The sequence below is a fragment of the Scophthalmus maximus genome, chromosome 20 (assembly GCF_022379125.1).
Source record: "Scophthalmus maximus strain ysfricsl-2021 chromosome 20, ASM2237912v1, whole genome shotgun sequence".
NCBI lineage: Eukaryota > Metazoa > Chordata > Actinopteri > Pleuronectiformes > Scophthalmidae > Scophthalmus > Scophthalmus maximus.
The window spans coordinates 4495197-4516303 of record NC_061534.1 but is presented as its reverse complement, the minus strand read 5'-3'; the positions used below and the strand labels follow the sequence as shown (position 1 = coordinate 4516303).

General features: G+C 45.3%; 2 protein-coding genes and 1 long non-coding RNA gene across 3 annotated transcripts; 1 reads left to right on the top strand and 2 right to left on the bottom strand.

Annotated features, from left to right (window-relative positions):
- Positions 1–6009: 6009 nt before the first annotated feature.
- On the bottom strand, positions 6010–8555 carry LOC118285039. The gene is made up of 3 exons (XR_007030247.1): positions 8146–8555; positions 8008–8061; positions 6010–7652 (listed from the first exon to the last, which is right to left on the bottom strand). It is a non-coding gene; the product is annotated as an uncharacterized LOC118285039 (long non-coding RNA).
- Positions 8556–11972: 3417 nt separating this feature from the next.
- Positions 11973–12743, bottom strand: LOC118285038 (heat shock protein 30-like). Its single transcript, XM_035608337.2, has one exon. The coding sequence runs from the start codon at positions 12678–12680 to the stop codon at positions 12090–12092; it is 591 nt and encodes a 196-aa protein (XP_035464230.2). The 5' UTR covers positions 12681–12743; the 3' UTR covers positions 11973–12089.
- An 811-nt stretch (positions 12744–13554) lies between these two features.
- On the top strand, positions 13555–18984 carry stbd1 (starch binding domain 1). Its single transcript, XM_035609156.2, has 3 exons — positions 13555–14031; positions 15182–15504; positions 15708–18984. The coding sequence occupies exons 1-3, from the start codon at positions 13704–13706 to the stop codon at positions 18321–18323; spliced, it is 3267 nt and encodes a 1088-aa protein (XP_035465049.2). The 5' UTR covers positions 13555–13703; the 3' UTR covers positions 18324–18984.
- The last annotated feature ends 2123 nt before the right edge of the window (positions 18985–21107 follow it).

Genomic DNA, 21107 nt, shown 5'->3' with positions numbered 1-21107 from the left:
CACAATGGGGAAATTTGGGAAAACTCAATCGCCCAATGTCAATAAAGTCATCAACACAACATTTTCCTGGGGTATTTTCACACTCGGAGATCTCTGGAAATTTTACAAGGGGGGCCGACAGGAAAAGCTCCGGAAAATATCCAGAGCAACATTTGCAGACATTTACATTCTCACACAGCCCCCCTGGAAAAGTTCGGGAAAATGTCTGGACTCCAGTGCACGTCTGAAAGCAGCTGGAGACTCCCAAGAGAAAAATCTCAGGGACCTGGTTAGAAATGTTGAAGAGGAGCACCTGGGCCTTGGGACCATTGTCAAGAGCATTTCCAGAAGGTCCGTTTTCTTCAGATCCCATTAAACACTTTAGCTGGTTATTCACCTGGACCACAAAGTATTTCGAGAAAACTTTAGTCCCATATGTCAGAATCTCTGATGATGACTTGCTTCGTACAGCGGTAGAGAGTTTTTGTTGAATTTCCGATTCATGGGACCTTTTCAAAACAAGACTTTTGCAAAATTGCATTTGACTGAGGTCAAACAGCGTGTTCTCAAAGTATAAGTGAAAGTTAAACACGGGAAGCATAATCACAATGGAATGCATCAAACAAATTATGCAACACAAACCCAAAAGTCCTTCATTGGAAATGGATTATCTTGAATTGGCAAGTTACCTTACCGTGTTCCCTCTGCTCTGATGTCATGTCTTTTTAAGGCTGCTTCTTGAAATCTATCTAAGGTGCGACTGAAACGAGCCAAACGTTGAAGCCCAAAAATGGTCTTAAACAAACCCTGCTTTTACAGTAACGCAGAGATATCTTGTTGTTACTCGTGGTTGTCTCTTGTCATCAGTCAGGTATCTTGTTCTGAAGGAAAAGCCAATGATTCAAATCAGTGTTCTGACTAACTATAGATAATCGATCCCCTTTTAGAGGGGCTTCTCTTTGGTTTACACTTCTGTGAAGTTGGGAGGACCTGGGAGAGCCTGATTAGGAAAACAGAACGGTCACAATCAAAGAGGCCCAGAAACTGAATCTTGCCGTCCGGTCACTCTTGTTGAACATCTGCGGAAATAAGCACCCTGCCAGTCCCCGAGTCCCTGAGCTACTCAACCATAAGTGTCGCAAAAGTTTGTTTAATTAGAAGTGTTTTTAGGTCAGCAGTGTTTAGGGGGAGAGCGTCTGGCCTGGAAGTTCCATTTGACCCAAACAATTCTTCTTGGCTGCAATAATAGATTTGCGTAGTTCTACTGTAATTGTTTACAGAGGCAGATCCTTGTTTACTGCCCTATTTTAGTTTCAGTATGCGCATTTGTTTATTTGGATTGTGGATGTTTACGTCTTGCTGTCTGTATGCGTAACCATCTAGGTCTTTCAGCATTTTACGTTCTTGCAAAATCATAGTTTTTGTCTTTTTTGAATGAATCGCAAACCCCTCTGGTGTATGGGTGAAACTGCACAAGTCCTTTTGTGTAACTTAGTTTGACATAAGTTTGTTCATATAATACAAAGAAATATTGGTGGTCTGTAGCATGAGATGTACAGTATGACTTCTGGGGCGTCAGGCACGAACTTTTGTAGTGAAGTGACATGTTTTAAAATCAAGAATAGGTGTCTGCGGTGTGGGGGAGGAATAAAAAGGGATTAGGGGTTGTAAAAATGGAGAAAAAGTGAATAAATGTGACAAAGACTAACGGAGAAAAATGGGATAGCGATGCACATGCGTATGCACCGACTTATGCACATGGGAACAAAGCTGAGTCAAGCTACGGATCCTTTACAAACATGTATTTTGGGCCAAAGTAAACACAGAGGAACTGATCAGGGTGGTGATTTTCTCTCTTTGGAAAAACACTGACTCACTGCAACCACACCATCTCACTGACAGTGATACTCACTGCACATCCAAGCGGCCTGGACTGTGTCACTGTTAGTTCTACCTAGACTTTTAAGTATGAATCACAACTGTATTGATGTTTAATTCATTTTGAACTCCTTGGGCTGATTAGAGCGGAACATAACAAGGCTGATATCTATCTCTGTAAAAGAGTAATTGGAGACAGACATGCTGAGAAAAAGGAGGAGGCAAAAACAACTTTTGGCTGGTCGGGAGATAAAATGGGGAAAAAAGATATGGGTGTGAGTGATGTTTAGTTTTTTCCAGCTGTTTTATGACCTGTTTTGTCCATTCGGATATTAGACCGTCCTTGCACAGATTCTTATTTCAGAATAGGTACAGAAAATAAAAAACCTAAAGCTAAAGGGAACTAAAAACCTCAGCTCAGGAGGCAGCTAATGGAGTGGCTAGACTTGACAGGGTCTAAAAAGGACTTTACAAAATTGCCCAATACAATTTATTAGCACTGGGTCACAAAGGCTAATATGCACATGAGCTGCAGAACAGTCATGAGGCCAGGACATACAGTAACCCTGCCAGTTAGTAGCACCATCTAACCAACCACAACGCGAATGATGATAAAAATTCTGACTCAGCGAGAAGGGTCCAACACAGTGACTCACGTCTGCGTACCCCAGACGGCTCCTGCTCAGACTCCAGGTCCACAGTTGGACCATCTTAGACTCAACAGGCAACAGGACCTCAGTAATGACAAAACCAGCTAGGAGGGTTAAAGGCTTTCGTGAAAGGTTTTAATGAGCATTTCTTATAAATCAGTTGAGTCTTTGTTTCCCTGTAAAAGTTGGACCTGCCGTGTAAATTGTTTGTGCTAGAATCTCAGTTTGTGTTTACAAATGGGAATAGTAGTGTCATCACAATAGATCTGAACTTCAGTTTACAGTTGGACCAAATCAAAACATTTATTTTAACTCATCAGCCTCTAAAGTTACTGTCCCAGATGAAGTTTTAATGAATGGAAAACTGTATCTGAAAAAAATGTTAATGTTTACTTGGTCTGCGTCCATCTCACACTCGCATCGCATACTCTTCGCACGCCGAATCGGGAAAACCAAGCGACGGAAAACGTTACAACCAACAGTGAGATGAGAACATTACAGGCCTTCTTTTTTTAACTTGGCGGGCATTTTAACATGTCACGGTAGGAAAAAAAAGCACAAGTGTAAGTAGTAAAATGAATTATGGCCCGAATTCCATTTCGCTGCTTCAGTTTCAGGTTCCTGGATGTTGACTCACTATCACATGGTCAAGTATTACTGGGAATCTGAACAGCGAAATGTCTGATGTGAAAAAAGCCCAATGCTCTGGAGTTATAAGGGAAGGTGATGTGCCGTTCCAAAACAGTTCGTAAAAACCACATTATTATTCCGTAGAAAATCATCGTTTTGTTGCAGGAGTAAAGTCATACGTCGGGTGCAATGTTTTTGGCAGTCAGGCCTTCCTTCACTGGTTCAGTCTGAGGTCAGGGGGAAAACACGCCATGTTCCCTTCTGTCAAAGTCATCTCTGTTTTCCCTCTCCCCGCTACAAGCTGCGAGTTCGTCTCTCCCTCCAATATCCGAGTGTTATCTGTGCAAAAGATCTTTGTCATAAAAAAAAAATTGTTCAGGGTCTTTTCCGCACAGATTTTTACAGGCCAGTATACCGGTTAAAGGTTCCTGTTCTGCCGGAACGATCACCGTTTTATGTTCCTCAAAAGGGACAAAGGAAACACACATGGTCACGATTTTCTGTTCGACAAGTCCTAAACGACTTGTCCCTACTCTCAGATAAAACCCGTGAGAGTGAACTGTACCAGTGGCAGGCAGATTGGACTTTTATCGTCATGGTAACAAGTAGAAATACGCAGCTATGTCTGTTAAATGGTCATGGATTGGATTATTAAAATTATTTGGTTTGGGGGGTTAATGTATTCTTGGTTTTCATATCTTCTCACCATCAGACTATGATGGATGAATTTCAGTAAAAGTAACTGTAGTGCCACATTTATTAGGTCCGCCCTCATCTGGCTCAGACAAATAAATAATAATAAGTGCTACTGCAGCTGTAGCACAAATATTTTGAGGCACGTTTCCTGAATGACCCAATATGAAATATGGAATGGAAAAGATGGAAGGGGTGTTGAGTAAAGGTCTTTGGTAGCAAAGCTGATGTTTTGTATGGTTCATTCATGATTTGAATTTTAACTTTCTGAAAAAACTTTTGGTGCACGTCGTGCATTTGTAATCAAATCTTTGTGCATTGCTATCCCACATTCCACAGCGGCCAAGGCGTTCCTTATACAGTCCCATTAAATTATCTGACCAGTCTTTAAACACACCGCGGTGTTGCTGTCCATTAATAAACTTCCACATAGGAAACACCTGCAGTTCCTCGCTCCAAGCCCCTTCCGAGAACCTCCTCACTACCCAGACATGTTTGACTGTAAGAACGGGAACTTCCTCGATCGGCTTGTGCCCCAATTAAATATCCCAGGTCATAGGCTGAAGGACGGAGGAAGCATTATCCGCTGAAAGTAAAGGAACCACTGTCTTTCCTCCTTTGCTCCCTCCTCTCTTATTTTCCACCTGCCCTCCCTCACTCGCAGCCTTCTGTTTGAATTTGCAGAGCGACACAGTAACCAGATATTACACGAGCGCCGCCACGATACACTAAACCCACCCATTATCCCAGCGCACTGATTGCAGGTCTGGCTAAGCTCCGCTTTGATTTCACGTATTAGCTTTGCACACACATCACAGAGATCTGGGATTATTTTTTTCGGGGATAGGGATGTTTACACAGTATCTTCATGTCACCACTGAGTGCCTGGTTGTGCCTGCAGTGTGGGTATGTGTGCGCCATGACGCGACCACACCACTTTGGAGGAAAGAGGTTTGTATGGGTGCAACAGAGATAGAGCAGAAGAGTGCATGATAGTGTGTATTTTTGTGTAGGCGGATCTGTGCGCTGTGTGTCACAGTTGGCAATCTGTATTTATCATTACAGTCTGAACCCTTAAGTCCAGGCATATACGACATTGGATAATGAAAACCCCATTAAATTAGATCCCATATTGTTTTCCGTTTCTGAATTTCAGTGGGAGTGAATGAGCCGATTAATTAATGCCATATTTTAACGGAAATTTCCCAGTTTCACACGTCGTCGTTCTTTTTGCAGATGTTCTTGTCGTTGTCTCCCATTTTCCAGGATCTCAGCAAATACGTGGAGGGCAGCAGTGTAATCATAAGTGATGGGAATCATGGCCAAAAGTGTGAAAATAAGACCCAACTTGTAATGAACCATGATTTCCCTTTAAATCATCAACCATACACGTAAAAAAAACAAACAATATGACTTCACTCGTCCTGCTGCTGGGTAATATAACATAATTAAACTGGTGCAGTATCATGTGTTGGATGGAGACATGTAGAGAAAACTGATTGAGAGTAGTGAGTAGTGTGTGAGGTAGGCCGCAGAGTGGAAAACCAGGGATTTGGAAACACGGGTTTCCTGTGGAAAGTGTGATGTCATGATGGCCTGTCTTTCACTCGCACGCACGCACACACACATACATAAACACACACACACACACTCTCTTGCAGTCACTGTTAATGTCATTAACACACTGTGTCGACTGATTTTTACTACAGCGGTCGTGGAACAAAGTTTGTGAGCGCTATTCATCTGGGGCCAGTAGCAAATTCGTCTTTTAATCTTTTGATTTTGTTATCAATTTTGTTTCGTTTCTTTTTGGTGCATCTCTGATCGATTGCTTTGTCGTGAATGTGTTTAAATTATGATGCCAGCGCTCTTAAGTATAGCAAACCAGAAAGTTCATTAGTCCATCCTCGTGGTGCTGCTTGTCGGTGACACGCTGACTATTTACGGGGGTTCTACTCTATTTTCAAACTCAAACCCTTCAACTAAAGTCAAGTTAACTTCACTGTCATTCATCCTCACACAAAGTGAACGGCTGCATGAAATGTTGTTTCTCATGGACCAGGAAGAAAAGAATAGTGCAACATTACATACAACATTAAACCAGAGCAAGAATACGAAGGTGGGTGGATTATAAAACACACGATCTCCTAAAAAAAAAGATGTTTTAGTGCTGGTACGATGGCTTCCTTCCTTCCTTTATTTATTTTTTTCTTTCTTCTTTTTCAGCACTTTCAAGAAGGATTGTAATGACCGATGGAACAAATCAACCGATTGCCACTATTCCGTCCAAATTAAGTGATTATGTCAGGCAGAAATTTCTTGTTATCACGTCAACTGAGGAGGTTGCCGCCCTTGTTTTCCCGTTTGTTCGATGCAAAAACAACTGAAAAGATTTCCACGAAACTTGATGGGACATGGGCCAAGAAATAAAAACATTACATTTTTGTGCTGATTTTTATTGTACATTTTCACCAATTTCCCAGGGATCTTGATGGGGGAAACAAAATCTGGCAATATTCAAGAGACTGATTTTTATGAGTGTGTGCAATTTGGTGCGACTTGATTGAGGGACTGTTGGGCCTTGGCAGAGGCATATGTGCTTTACTGAGTGCCATTCAAGTTGAAATACCGCTGTGACCGCAGCCTCAATCTTCTTACTTCTAATCTACAGTGTGAACAGAAGAAAGTAACAAACAATTTAATATTACTGTGACATATGACAGAATGAACACACTGAAAACACGGTGAAATGAGTCCCTCGATTGCCACGATTGAGCCCAGACAAACACACAAATTACAACTCCTTCTCTTTGAGACACACACGAGTGCCAGTGCAGTGATGAGATGACGGCCCAACGCCATAATACCAGACAACGTACGTACATAACACTGTGAATCTATTAAAGAGGGCAACTGGATTGGAGCCACAGTCTGGATTCTTTGAGTGGTGCTCTCAGTCAGGAAGGCAGTCTCACTCAACCAGGTATCCTGCCTCCTGGGGGAAGGTCGGAAAAGTGGGGACATTTTTCCATAAAAGCCCCACAGCTGCTTATGTCGTGAAAACTAAGCAGGAGACACACATATTCTCATGTTAGTTCATCGTGGCAGAACTGGAGATTAAAAGGACTGATTTGGTGCTCTTTATTTTTTCTCTGTGTCCATCTCTCAACACTTTTTTCCGACTCCCCTAACCTGCCCATGACCCTCCCCGAGTCCCTCTGTTAGATCCTTAGATGGACATTGAAATGGGTCAAATGGGTTTTAAATTACAACCACGGGGCCGCTGGAGATTTTAGCATGTGTTACTCAAACAGGAGTGTTTATTGTATTAGTTGGGAACAAATTTTTTGACTTGTAAATTAATAAACATTTGGCGTGCCTGTCAGTATTTTTACAGCAGCAACGCTTGCGGCCCCGGGCAAAGCTGGCTCTGCGAAGTGCAGTAAGACCCCCAGCCCACACACGACCACCGACTTATGAAAAAGAAGGAAATGTATACGTATAAAAGATATCTGCTTTTCTCTTAATGCAAATTCTGGTAACAAAATAACTTGACAGATTTACAACTCCAAAAAAATACATTGAAATGAAATGAACAGTGTTTTCTTTCCACAGATTCAGTTTCTGCCAAAGTTTCTACAACCTGAGATCTCAGGATCTGGGGGGGGGGGGGGGGGGTGCAAATAAAATAAAATAAAACAAAATAAAATAAAATGGATTATCCTTAGCTCAATCCCACGTGGTTCCTCTCCCACCACTCCTCTGGTCCACGGGATCAGTATCCAGGTGAGTTGACATCACCATCCACCACCCGCAGCACGACTGCAGGACCAAAACACATTGTATAAACTAACCTGACTTCACAACAACACATACATTCACATCTCACAGTGCAATACACAGTTTTGACAAAATGCAACCGCAAAAATCTCCTTGTTAGATTTTTGTTGACCTACAGCGGCAGCTAGCGTTCAGCGTTTAGCGCTTAGCCGCGCTTAGCCTAGCTTAGCCTAGCTTAGCCTAGCTTCTGTGGGCCGCAATTCACCGACAAGAAGTGCGTAGCTAAAAACAGCTCGTTATTATCAACAACAGCACACTCACTTCACAATACCACAAAGTCCCGACTGGTTTTGATTTAACGACACTCTTAAAATAAAGTACCACCCAGCTAACTCACCAGGATTATCCGCAATATCCAGGAGAAAAAAACCCGCTCGACGGAGTTTCTCAGCTGCGTAGAAAGAAAAAAAAGAATTACTTGTGTGCAGCAGCGCTACCTGGGCAGGTGATGCATTCAAGGAACATCCGTAATTACCTGAGGTGCTCAAGGTCTGGAATTAGAGCTGCTACAGTTAATCGATTAATCAATAAACCATCAACGACTAAATTAATCGCCAACTATATTTAATGAATTGGTTTTGATTGGGGGAAAATCCAAATTCTCTGATTTTAGCTTCTTAAATGTGAATATTTTCTGGTTTCTTTTGCTCCTCTATGAGAGTAAAGTACATATCTTTGGTCTCGACAGCAGATTCGACACACCTGATGTCCACGTCAGTGTCAGCAATATCATATCTCATATCAAACGCTTTTCAATAAAAAGCTGGATGGTAAATCAGTCTGAATGGGGCGACGGCCAGACCCCATCGTGCGAGACTGAATAAACAGGAGCTTGCGGATTGGTCGGTATTCCGGGCTACAACATCACCAAAGCCACGAGTTGCTTCTTTGCTTTTGGCCATCCAGGATTTTACTCCCCAACGACCACGGTTACTTAATGCTGGAACTATTTCCCTCCTTCTGAATTTTTCTTGGGGAAAAGAATAACTACTACTGTTTTTACGACCTTGTTAAAGCTTTGAGACGCGCCGTCGATTCCGCGATTCCGCTACAAGGTGAAATACAACGTTTGGCGATGCAAACCGTCCCCCGGGGCGGCTCTCTTTTTGCGGCCACGCTTTATTGATGTTCCGTTCCAAGCTGGTCGATTTCACGTTTTTTTTTAATTTAAACTGATTCATGTGTTCGAATATCATTTGAACGTCAGTGTGAGAGCGCCACATTTTTACTGCTTATGTGTTTTGTGGATTGCACTTTGCTGACGCGCCAACGTTTCACCAGTGAAACCGCACGGCGATTATAAAATCTCACATAATTTATTCATGCCTGATTCAGAGTCAGACCCTACTTTCAAAAAGGACGGGTGTGTGTGTGTGTGTGTTGATTATTGGTTCCTCCCCGTGTAGTAGTCTGGCTCTAGTTTTCCATTCTGCCCCACTGGCACAAACACATCTTACAGTTCATGACCATTTTCTTTTTTTCCTTTTTTCCTGCTCACTGTTTTTTTGTCTACTCCTTTTCCTCGCTTCTGCCCGTCTCTGCTCTTTCTGCTCTTCTCATTCTACTCTCAAACGTCTTTCTCCCTTAATTGTATTTCAATTTCAGTTCTCGCTCTGTCTCTCCTCCTCGCTTAATTTATAACATATTTCTCTGAACACAATTCTCCCACTGTTTCTCCTCTGTAGGTCTCGGATTTCTCCTCCACTGTTTTCATATTTCCTCTCATTCTCTGGTCCATCTCTCTCCTCACGGTCTGACCTAGGCTATTCATCTCGGCTTTTATTTTCTTGATGTCTCACTGTTCCCACACTCACACACACACACACACACACACACACACACACACACACACACACACAGTGTTGCCGTGTCTATGTATGCACACATTGAAAAGTGTGAGGCGAGAGTAATTTACTTCCCCCCTCATTTGCAAACAACACACACACTAACCGCTTTGTAACTGTGCGTCTGTGTTTGTGAGCATGTGTTTTTGTGCGTGTTTGCGGCATGCATGCTGATCTTATGTGCGACTGTGACCCACTTGTGTTTGTGCAGTGTGTGTGTGTGTGTGTGTGCGCGCGCGTGCATTCAGAGGGTACAGACAACGATTGTTCTCTCTGGGTGTTAGCTTTCGGAGCAGGAAGTGCACGTTCGGGTCAGGGGGGGATCTAGGCACGCTCAGTCTGCCCACATCTGTTCAAATACCAGAGACCCTCAAAGTCACACAGGAAATGTGTGCGAGCATGTGCGTGTGTGTCTGTGTGTGTGTGTGCGTGCCACAGAAGCCGCTCTTTGTGAGCACACAATTTATAAAAAATATTTGACCTTTCCCTGCATATAACACGTTCCCACAATAAATAACAGTGGGGACATTTATCATGTACCTGCTGTACTTTTACTCCCAAAGGGCGCAGACGCTGAACAAACATCAGTTGGACAACCTTTCGCAAAGTTGTGTAATTCCTAAGCAAAACAATAAAAAAAAAAAGAGGGTTTGATGAGCCGAAACTTTTAAGAGCGGAATGCAGATTTTATTTGTTGAATCACTTCCCACTTTATTTAATAAGGAGCCATATGGCATTTGTGCTTTATGGCAACTTTTCACCATCACTTTTACCGCAGCAAACACAGACACACACACACACACACGAGACTGACTCATGAATGATGGCAATAAAAGCTGTCTTCTTCAAACACACCCTGTTGATTGAGAGCCAGTTAAAGTGTCGGAGACGATGGCGAAATATGTGGAAGCGTTAGCAGCGGTGAAATGTGGTTCGGGCGAATGTGATCGTGGGAGGGAGTAGACAGGGAGGGTTTCAGTTAAAAAAAAATTTAAAAAGAGGAGAGGGATGATAGGAGGAAGAGGGGGTGGGATGGGGTCGGAAATGGGCCTGGAGAAAAAGAAGAAGAAAGAAAAGAGTCGGTAAATGTTCCCATGTGTTGCCGGCGTTAAAAAAAAATGAAGCTCTGCATCTTACAGGTGAAGCGAGGGGAGATGAAAGTAAAGGATACTGAGTGAAAAAGGGGGATGTCATGGCAACGCCCAGCCTAAGGAGGATGGAGAGGAGAGGAGACTTAATAGGATGAGGAGAAGGTGAAGCTGACTAGAGGAGATGGGAGGCAAGATTTCCCCGGCACATAGGAGGAGAAACAGGGGAACGAAGTGGAGATCGGGACAGCAGCGCCCTCTGATATTTAAAGAGCCGGTGAATCAGCCTTCTGTCAGCACTGCCCTGAAAAAAACCCCAAAGAGCAACTCCACAAATAGACATAAAACAAAAGCAGAGTGAGTCCCCCCCAACAAGTAGGTTTCTCTCCTCCTCCTCCGCCCCCGTGTTGCCACGTTCGCAGGACAATCCGTCTATTCTTGGGAAAGAAAAGCCCAGACGGGAGACAGGGAGAGACCTGGCACCCGTGGTAAAGGCCTGACGTTAACGTGTCGGGGGGGAAAAAAAATGGGTGGGCAAGGTCATTAATGATGATGCTCCATTGTACAATGTTATATAGACTATTGTTTCTCTGTGACTGTGAGTTGGGTCCCAGGGGGAGTGGACTTGTTTCTAAATATGCAATTCAACCAAGTGATAGATTTTTGGAAGCTTTTAAAACTTTGAAAATGTTTCATGCAGACTTTGAAAATTAGAACGTCACCTCTCGCAGTACCGTATTGCACTTGAACACACCTGCTACCCAGGTGATACGTGTTTCAGTGATGCCACAAAACTCTTTATGATTATTAGTATTGGTATTTGCTCATGTTTAAAGTCCAAATTATAACCTCCGCACTTTAAAAAAACAAAACAAGCACACAGGTTAAGTAAGAACTTTTCTCCATATCATCACATATCATGACCTCGTCTTGCTTGTAGTATCACACAAATGTTTTATATTTGACAGCCCCATCATCATCACTGGAAACAGCTCGTAGTCTTAACTCATCATAACACCCAAGCTAAAACTATCTTCTCTTTCTCCAAACTCTCAAAACCATGAAGAATAGCAGCTACAGGGGGAGGGTGCTCATTCAAGAGCTCAATGTGACACCTAGTGGTTGTTCACGGGCTACTGCACTCTCTTCACTGTCTCCTCAACACTCTTGCTTTTTCTTCTGAAGAACGTTTCATTTACCAAAAATGTTACTGTGAATGAAATGCAAATGATCTCAAAATCAAAAATGGTGATATAAAGATATTGTAAAGTTGATGCAATCTTTTCTCTTGTTGCAGAATCTCTGATGTCATGAGGCTGAGGCATAGCTGCCACTAAAGGTCTTCAAAAATTATAGGCCACAGATTTGAATAATATGAGAACATTTTTAATACATTCATTCATTCATGTGGTCAATTATTAACTATTCAAAGTTATATATCATTTTACATTTACTGTAGATTTTTTTATCGGGATCAGTCCATGTGTTCAGGTTCTGTCGTCTGTCTCAGTACTGCCGTATTCTGATGTGTGTGAACACACACTCTGCTGGGTTTTCTCCTCCGTGCTCCTCTCGACAGTCAGCTCTCTCTCGGCCTCCTCGGCACGCGGAGCTCTGGCGGCCTGGATGTGGAGCTTCCCGTCTGGAGCCAGGCGGCAGGTGACGGCCTCGGGGTTCAGCCCCTCGGGCAGATCAAACTCCTGTCTGAACTCCTGCAGTCTGTACGAGCAGGAGCCTTTCCCGTCGCCGTCGTCGACCTGCTTCTTCTCCGTCTTCCCGCTGACCCTCAGCTTCCGGCCCACCTGCCTGACGCACAGCTCCTCTGGGGAAAAGCCTCGAGTGTCCAGGGTCAGGCCGAAGTGCCCCCCCTCTTTCTCCAGCTGGAAGGAGACTGGCTGCAGGATGTGCTGTTGAAGTTTGTCCATCAGCTCCAGACGGCCGTGCAGCTCCTGTAGGTTTCTCTGCAGTAGATGCTGCTGGCAGAGCAGAGGTTTGACCTCTGGCCACAGGCTGCGTACAGGCCAGTAGAAGTCCACGACTGGACCGAGGGCCGACTGGAATCCTTGAGAGCAGGGCATCTTCAGAGTGCGTTTAGAGTTGCGTCCTCTTGTCGTGTGATTCTTTGTGTGTTTGCTTACTGTCTCAGCAGTGGGACTGACACAGCTTTTATACTCTTCATTGAAGGAGCTGCAGAGTCTTCAGGAACTTTCCAGTCGTTACCCCCGGTTTTCCATCGGGGGGCGCTGTTGCACAGCTCTGCAGATTTTACCAGATTCTTCCATTGACATCTCCAGCTCACGGTGCCTCTGCAGAGACTTTACTGCCCTCTGGTGGGCGATCACAGGAGCGTCAAAGTTGAACAGTTTCTTCTTCTAAACTCTACCATTTCATACATAATGATATATTGATATATATTTACAACATTAAAAATTTGCATTGTTTTCAGAAGTAGCACCTCAAATGTCGTTATGCGTTTTTTTCTCTTGTACAATAATAATAACTTCTAACTTCTGTATGATCAGTAGAGTACAGTTTTCTGATTATATATATATATATATATATATATATATATATATATATATATATATATAATCAATTGAAGGATTGATTGATATAGTGATTGAATTTCCAGTCTGCTGAACAGATTGTGAGCTGTTTTCATAAGTGTTCCCTGCAGTGGTTCTATTGTTTCACCTAAATCCATCATTTCTTCTCGTGCACGTACAAAGACAGTGAACATACAGTAATTGTCTTGTGTTGCGTGTGAATCCTATCAGCGGGATGCAACACGTTGATTTATTCCCCAAATAGCTGCATCGGTGTGGGATTGGTCGCAGGGAGGAACACCCCCCCTTCTTTTTATGAATGAACGCTGGGTTCCCCCCCCCCCCCCGTGACCCCCCGTCAGCCAATGAGCAGCCCGCACCTGCGGCCGCGTGCAGCCCTGCAGCAACAAGAGGTCACTCGGGGAAGCGTGGAGGAGAGAGAGAGGAGTCGTCGGCTGCGCTCTGCATCCCGGGCCTTGGTGCGCACTTACACACACACACACACACACACACACACACGATACAATCACTGAGGGGCTTCTCTGCTCCGCGACGATGCCGCTGAAGAACGGCAACGGCGTGGGTCTGGAGAGGCGCATGGACCTGGCGTCGCTCTTCTGCATGATCGGCCGCCACGGTCCCGCCGTGGCGCTGGCCGTCGTCGCGGTGATGTCCGTGCTGGCGGGCCTCATCATCTACCGGAGCGTGCGGGGCAAGCGGAGGAGGAAGGCCACGGACGACGCGGCCGCCGCCGCCGCCGCCGCCGCCGGGGACAGCGAGAGCCCCGGAGAGGAGAGAGACGCAGACGCGTGCGTGGCGAGCCGGCCGGGAGCGGAGCGGCCGAGCGCGGGGGGATTGCGCAGCTCCCCCGCGGAGTCAACAGGTAAAAAAGAAAAAAGGAAAGGAGGCTGATGCATGTTCCAGGTGCCACTATTGGAATATTAACCTGCAATTCATATTTAATATCCAAACCCTGCTCGCTGCTGAGCGACATCCTATAGACAGATGAAGTAGCCCATATAGGAAACAGGGCCTATAATAAAGACAGCAATAAACAGGGTTCTGCAAATAATGTTTTATATATCTATCCTGGGTACAGTGGTACTGTATAGGTGATAACACATATACATACTGGAAAACCACAGTTAAAAAGATGACCTCATTCTACTTCAAATAGGCGTATAACATACATTATCCCAGTCCACAAAATGATGGTAGAGATTGGATTTCCATATATTGTTATTATGCACATATGCAAGACAATATTGCACAGTGCAAGTACAGATGTACTCCGGTAATGCCTGTATAGGCTACTTATCTGAGCCACTTGTACTTTGCCTGAGTATTTCCACATTTAAAGAATTAATGAGCTTTATACATTCAGGCAGGCAGACAGTTGGAGTTATTTGTGTCTTTCCAGATTAAGATTTTATGAACTCAACATGATGAGATCCTAACATGGGATGCATTGTCGTGAATAAGTAAACTTTTATAAATGAATAAACAATCAGCTGTATGTAATAATTGTAATGATAGTTAACAGGGGGTCTTTTTCCTGTATTATGAGTTACGCAGATCTATTGTCGACATGTGATTTATTTCTATAAACAAAACAGATACATTTCCATATATAACTCGGTGCAAATGATCCATCAACCCCCCCCCCCCCCCCCCCATAATAAACTTCAAAAGTTGGCATGTGGCAACACAGAGATAGTCTGGTATCAGATATAGACACGGGGAGATAAAAATGAATAGACGAGGCACAAACAACAAATCACTGCCAAACTTTCTGCTGCTCTGTTATTTTTCCAAAGGTGCAAAGGTGGATAAAGACAAACACTTGAAAAAAGCTCACCTGGTTTGTCCTCCGTTAACCAGAGAAGATACACACCCTATCAAATTATAACTCAGATTTCAAATGAAAAAAAGAATATGATCTAGAAATATATTGTAATGGAAACTCAGAATGCTGTAGTAGTTGATAGTATCAGTGTCAAGTAAGAGTGCGTTTTTTTTGTGTCTTTTACTAGATGTGAGTTATGGAGGTGCGTCAGATGTCCGGGACGATGACGATCTATTTCGACGCAATGTAAAAATCCGGCATCGCCGCGCTGCTGCTGAGAAGAAACCTCCTCGTCATTCTTCTCCTCCTAAGAGCGACGTCCAAATGCCGGACAGCGAGCGCATCGCTTCGGACGGCAAAGGCGCTGCGGCAGTTGTGCAGGACTCTTACAAGGGATCTGAGAGAGACGACGCTGACGGGGATTCGATGGATACAGAGGTGCGCGGTAACGACGGCTGCTCGAAGGAGCCTGGGTTCATCGACGACGAGGGCTACGAGGACGAGGACGAGGTGAGCAGCAAGTTTGTGCAAGCTAAAGAAAAATTAAAGTCGGACTTTCGATAGAGTAAAGACTGAAAGGGCAATTTAGGAAGGTAAGTAATATAGTCTCTTTGGGCTTGGATGTCAACTGCAGGCAGTTTTTTGAGTACAATACCTTTGTGTACTTCATCTTATTAAATGGTATTATCTTGTTCTTCTTCCGCTCCTTTCAGGCATTTAAAGCTGACGACCAGGAAGATGTGGCCACAGACGAGGATGTTTCAGATCAGCAGACCGGACAAGAAGAGGAACATTTTCCGCGTGCTTCAAACAATCGAGTGTGCTTCGACCAGACCCCTCGTATGAGTGACAATGTCGTTGGTGACGGACGACAGGATAACGACGCCACACCAGGGACAAACAAAATGGAGTCCGCCGCGGAAGAGCCTGTCAACCATATCGAAAGTGTACCCGTCAGTTGTGTCCGTTATGCCGAAGATGAGGACTTTGAGGAAGAGAGTTCCCGTCTGGATTGTATTGACGACAGAGATCGTTTTAGCGATCACTTCTCTCCAGAAGAAGAGATGAAGAACGAGGGTAAGGGTGCCGAAGAGGAGTGTGTAGTCCAACAGCTGGTTCCGCAACGCGATGAGACCCGTCCTTCGAATTCTGAACAAGAACCAAACTTGGACCAGTGTGATTACGTGACAGACCGGGCGACGCCACCGATTCGGGGTAGCGCTTTGGATGACAACGGCGGTCTAGCCGAAGAACGTATAGATGAGGACCGTGCTCTTAAGGCCGATGAAGTTGACAGCCGCCCACCACAGTGTGACGAGCAACAACTCCAGATGGAACAAGCCGACGTGAATGGTCTGGCGCGCGATCGAGAGGACGCTGTGCTCCCCGCCGTGGCCGATCGAGAGAAAGTGCCCACTCGCGATGGCTACGTCGCCTGTGGTGACCGACGCGACGTTTCCAGCGCGGTGCTCAGCCCGACTCTCGAGTCGGTCGAGAATCACGAGGGCGATCTGTCCGGTATCCACGCCGATACGACGGCCCACATCTCAGACATTGTGGATTTCCCCGACTTGTCGTTGGATTGTCGACGACCACAAGGTGAACAGAGGGTAGAAGAATTTGATGGAGACACCGATCTTGCTGACCTGCCGTCTGTCAGGAGAGAACATCAGTACGAAAGGAGTGAAGTTGACGCAACTGCTGCGTTGGCTGAAGAAAGCGTTGACCCTCATTTGCCGCCTCGCTGCGAAGACCAACAAGTGGTTAATCGCGAAGCTGTTGACGAAACCAGCGTCGCCGCTGCTCCACGTGAGGCTGAGGACGTTAACCCCCCCATGATGGCTGAAAAAAGAACTCATCCCCATGGGTTGTCTTGGGCCAAAGACCAACAGAGGATGCAAACAACAGATAACGAAGCCTCGGACGAATGTATTAATGGTGCCGGTCCTGATACGACTGAAACTATGAGTGCTTCTGCAATAAGTGAAGAAGAGTCTTGTCCTCACTTACCATCCATCCGCCAAGACCAAAATAAGTGCAATGCCACGCCTGTAACGCCTGAGGAAATATCTCACCCTTTCTCCCAAGACCCACAAAGTGACCAAATGCAGAACAATGGAGATTTTTCCGAATTCCCCGTCGGCGGTTCTCCTTCCGTCGCTCAGTACCTCAACCCTCCCGCGTGGCCAATTCACTTGCCGTCTTTCGAGCGAAGCGAGCCGAGGGATAACGTCGGGGACACCGCGCCGTCTCCTGGTGTCGGGAGAGAGAGCGGGATTTCGAGCATGGCCGTCAGTCCTGATTTGCCACGCGCTGGCAGCGAGTTTGGCGAGAACGTCGCAGACGCGATGCAGGATTGGGATCCTCACTGGGAAGAAAGGGCCGAGGCTCAAAATGGCCTCTTTGCCGATGATGTGGCCGCACCTGTCATTCATGAAAACACAGCAGGTTGGCTGTTTGGGCCTTACCCACCGCGTCCGTGCCAGCAACCCCACGGCGAGCACACAGGCGGCGCCAAGTGTGACTCGTTCGCAGCCAACGAGGACGCGTTTGGCCACGAGATCGAGGACGGCTACCACAGAGCCCTGGAGCGGCTTATGGCGCAGATCTCAGCGAATGCGACGGGCTCAACCGACGAGCCGAACGACCGCGCGGACGTGACGGCTGCTGTTGAGGTCGTGGAGGTCGCGGGGGTGAGAATCGCAAAGAAAACGGCAACGGAAGCAGGGAAGGAGAAAGAGGAGGACTACGAAAGGACTGAAATCAGCATCATGGAAGCGACCATGGACAATAACGAATGGATCACGGATAACTACCAAGTCCTTCCCTGGATGAACCTCTCTGTCCCATCTGTGTCCCAAGACCTCGCGCAAACCGACCAGCTTCCCACCGGAGGTTGCCAGCACAGCTCCGCTCTCGCAGATGCAGATGCCGCACCTCCCACCGAAGTCGAGCAAACGGGCGCTCTCCCCGTCGTCGAGGGAAACGCCGAGAACAACAACAAGAAGGTCGTGGCCGTCCAGCCCATGCCCCAGAGCGTCAACGTGACCTTCCGCATCCACTATCTCACCCGCTCGCCGTACCAGACGGTGGCCGTCACGGGAAACCAGCGGGAGCTGGGCAACTGGAGGGATTTCGTCCCGCTGGAGAGGGCCAAGGACGGGCACTGGGCCGCGGCGGTCAGCCTGCCCGCGGAGAGCCACGTGGAGTGGAAGTTCGTGCTGGCGGAAAAGGGCGAGGTGTGTCGCTGGGAGGAGTGCGGAAACCGCCTCCTCGATACGGGCTGCGGAGACGACCTGACCGTGCACAAGTGGTGGGGATTACTGTAGGAGAAAAAATGTATTGGTAAATCCCATCACCAGATGCAAATGATGTCTTCAGGTCTATGTTCAAGCTGGACGAAATTTGATTGTTGGGGGGGTCTTTTGTATTACAACAGAAAATTGACCAACAACAATTTTGCGAATATTACAAAAATGTATAGTTTTCAGCCCCTGAAATGTGAACATTTTCGCATTTCTCTATTTTATATTACTGAGGGTTGGTTGCATGAAACAAGCGATCCAAAGATGTCGGCTCCTTGGGACAAATCCACGAAATAATCCGTTACGAAATCAACGTTTGCTGTTTGAGCATGCACATGGCTAGTTTCACACTGATAAAACTTTATCTTCAGCCACATTTAGCCCAGTTTAAACCAAGATGCCAGATGTTTTTTGACAAATTGCAAATTTCCATAACTACGGATATAAATCATTAATCGAATGCCCTCCAACAGCCAGTGATCTTTGAGAGAACTTTAAATATTGCATATTATGTGACAGACGCATTACATACAAGGCATCCTCTTTTTCCTCTGGCAAAATTTTTGATTACGCCAGCTGTCAATTTTTTTTATGAATGGAAACTATATTTAAAAAAAGTTATACTGTCCATATGCTGCTTGAATAGCCCCCAACAATCTATTATAATAAAATTGCACATATTTCACTTTTAGGCTGCACGGTGGTGTAGTGGTTAGCACCTTCGCCTCACAGCAAGAAGGTTCTGGGTTCGAATCCCGGTTCAACCAGGGCCTTTCTGTGTGGAGTTTGCATGTTCTCCCCGTGTATGCGTGGGTTCTCTCTGGGTTCTCCGGCTTCTTCCCACACACCAAAGACATGCAGAATGGGGTTAGGTTCAATGGAGACTCTAAATTGACCGTAGGTGTGAATGTGAGAGTGAATGATTGTCCGTGTCTGTATGTGGCCCTGCGATAGGCTGGCGACCTGTCCAGGGTGTACCCCGCCTCTCGCCCAATGTTAGCTGGGATTGGCTCCAGCGACCCCCCGCGACCCTTAAATGGATAAAGCGGTAGACGATGAATGAATGAATGAATGAATATTTCAATTTTACTACAGCAATAATCAAAGCAATAATTGTTTCTGTACAATGTTTGTCTGGTGTAATATCAGGTATTCTAATGAGTTAACCACTAAACTGTGACATAGTTGTAACTTTGACGCTGCTTTTATCTTGTGTGCATGCAGGATTGTGCCATTATCGTTCTATTAATGTGCCTTTTTAAACACGATTGTTCCGTTCACGTGCTGTGATGCATCAAAACTGTGTATTTTCTGTGCCACTACTGTATGTGTTCTTGGTTTCACTGCAAATTTGCAGTTCTTCATAATTTCTGAGTTATTAAAACGGTGTCAACTCTACATCGCAAATCGTATCAAGAGTATCTTAATATGCAATGATCTGAATATAATACTGTTCTTGAATGTTACTGAGATGGAGTTGGTTACCAAAATAAACAAATCTTGCAAGTCTGTCATTGTTGGGAATATCTTTTACTGAACAGATTAATTTACTGAAAAATCTGATTTGGGGATTTTATCAATTAACCCAAAAAGATTTGGATTTTTTTTCCACGAGGAAATACATAAAATGCTACATTTTTATTCCAGTTATGTGATTTAACAATTACTTTGACCATTCATTTAATTTTTTCGACCGAGCACCAACATGAACACAAGCCGTTGTGCCGTCGCTGTCTAAATTTCTGCGTCTCAAACCAAACGCCAACACCTCGTTTTGAGGCCAACTGGCCATATTTTCATGCCAGCTTGTCAGCTCCACCCATCCCAGTATACAGTACGTGCTGAAGATGACTCGGCATGCATCTGAAAAAAGAAAGTGCTGCTCTAGTCTTGCAGTCCGCAGGCGCTCTGTGGATTGTGAAGAGAGGACTCGCACTCTCACACGCATGCACAAATGCAAGTCCTGTAAATTATTCATCCGCTCTGCAGATATTGTGAGGTGATATCTGAGGAAAGAACCAAAACATAAGCAATACTAGGAGGGGAGAGGGGCAGATGCATTATGGGATTTTTTGTTGTTGTTGCTCTCTATCTGTAAATCAAAGGTTCAAGCTAATAGAAAAGTTCAGTGATGGAAACAAAGACAAACAGATCATTATGCATGAACAAGAAGGCTTTTACATGATGAAGTAAAAGACAGCAATGGCCACAATGGTGTAAATATTCAAAATATAAATTAATATATAGGCAGCAACTACTATACTTCCCATGCTGACCTGTCACGGTGTGCCACCTTCATGTAAATGTATATGTCTGTGAAATGGGATCCCCGCTCCACATTTGGAAGACCCCCGCCCCCCTCCTCCATCCAAAGTGACTAACACTTACACAAGCCCCTTGAATATCGAGGCCCTGAACCTTCAGCGGGATCAACTAAATGCACCCCAGAGACAAACAAAGTCCACGGGGAACTCAATTGACCCACTTCAAATGGGGTCAGTAGAAGTGTTCCATCTCTGGATCACCTGATTTCTGGTGTAGGTTTATTTCCTATTTCAAAACACAAGTTCCGGGAGCGTTTGGCCTGTTTGCCCCCAGTGCACCAGGCGCCAAACACCACGAAACACGAGGTCACATCGAGGCTCGTGTTTGCGCTGAAAACACACTGGACTAACTAAAGCTATCTCCTGGGTCATGCGTGTTGGTTTTGAGGATGTGCAAATGCGGCACACACACACTTCCCTCGCTCTGTTAATGTGGCTGCCGGGAGTGTGTATGTGTGTGTGTGTATGTGTGTGAGTGTGTGTG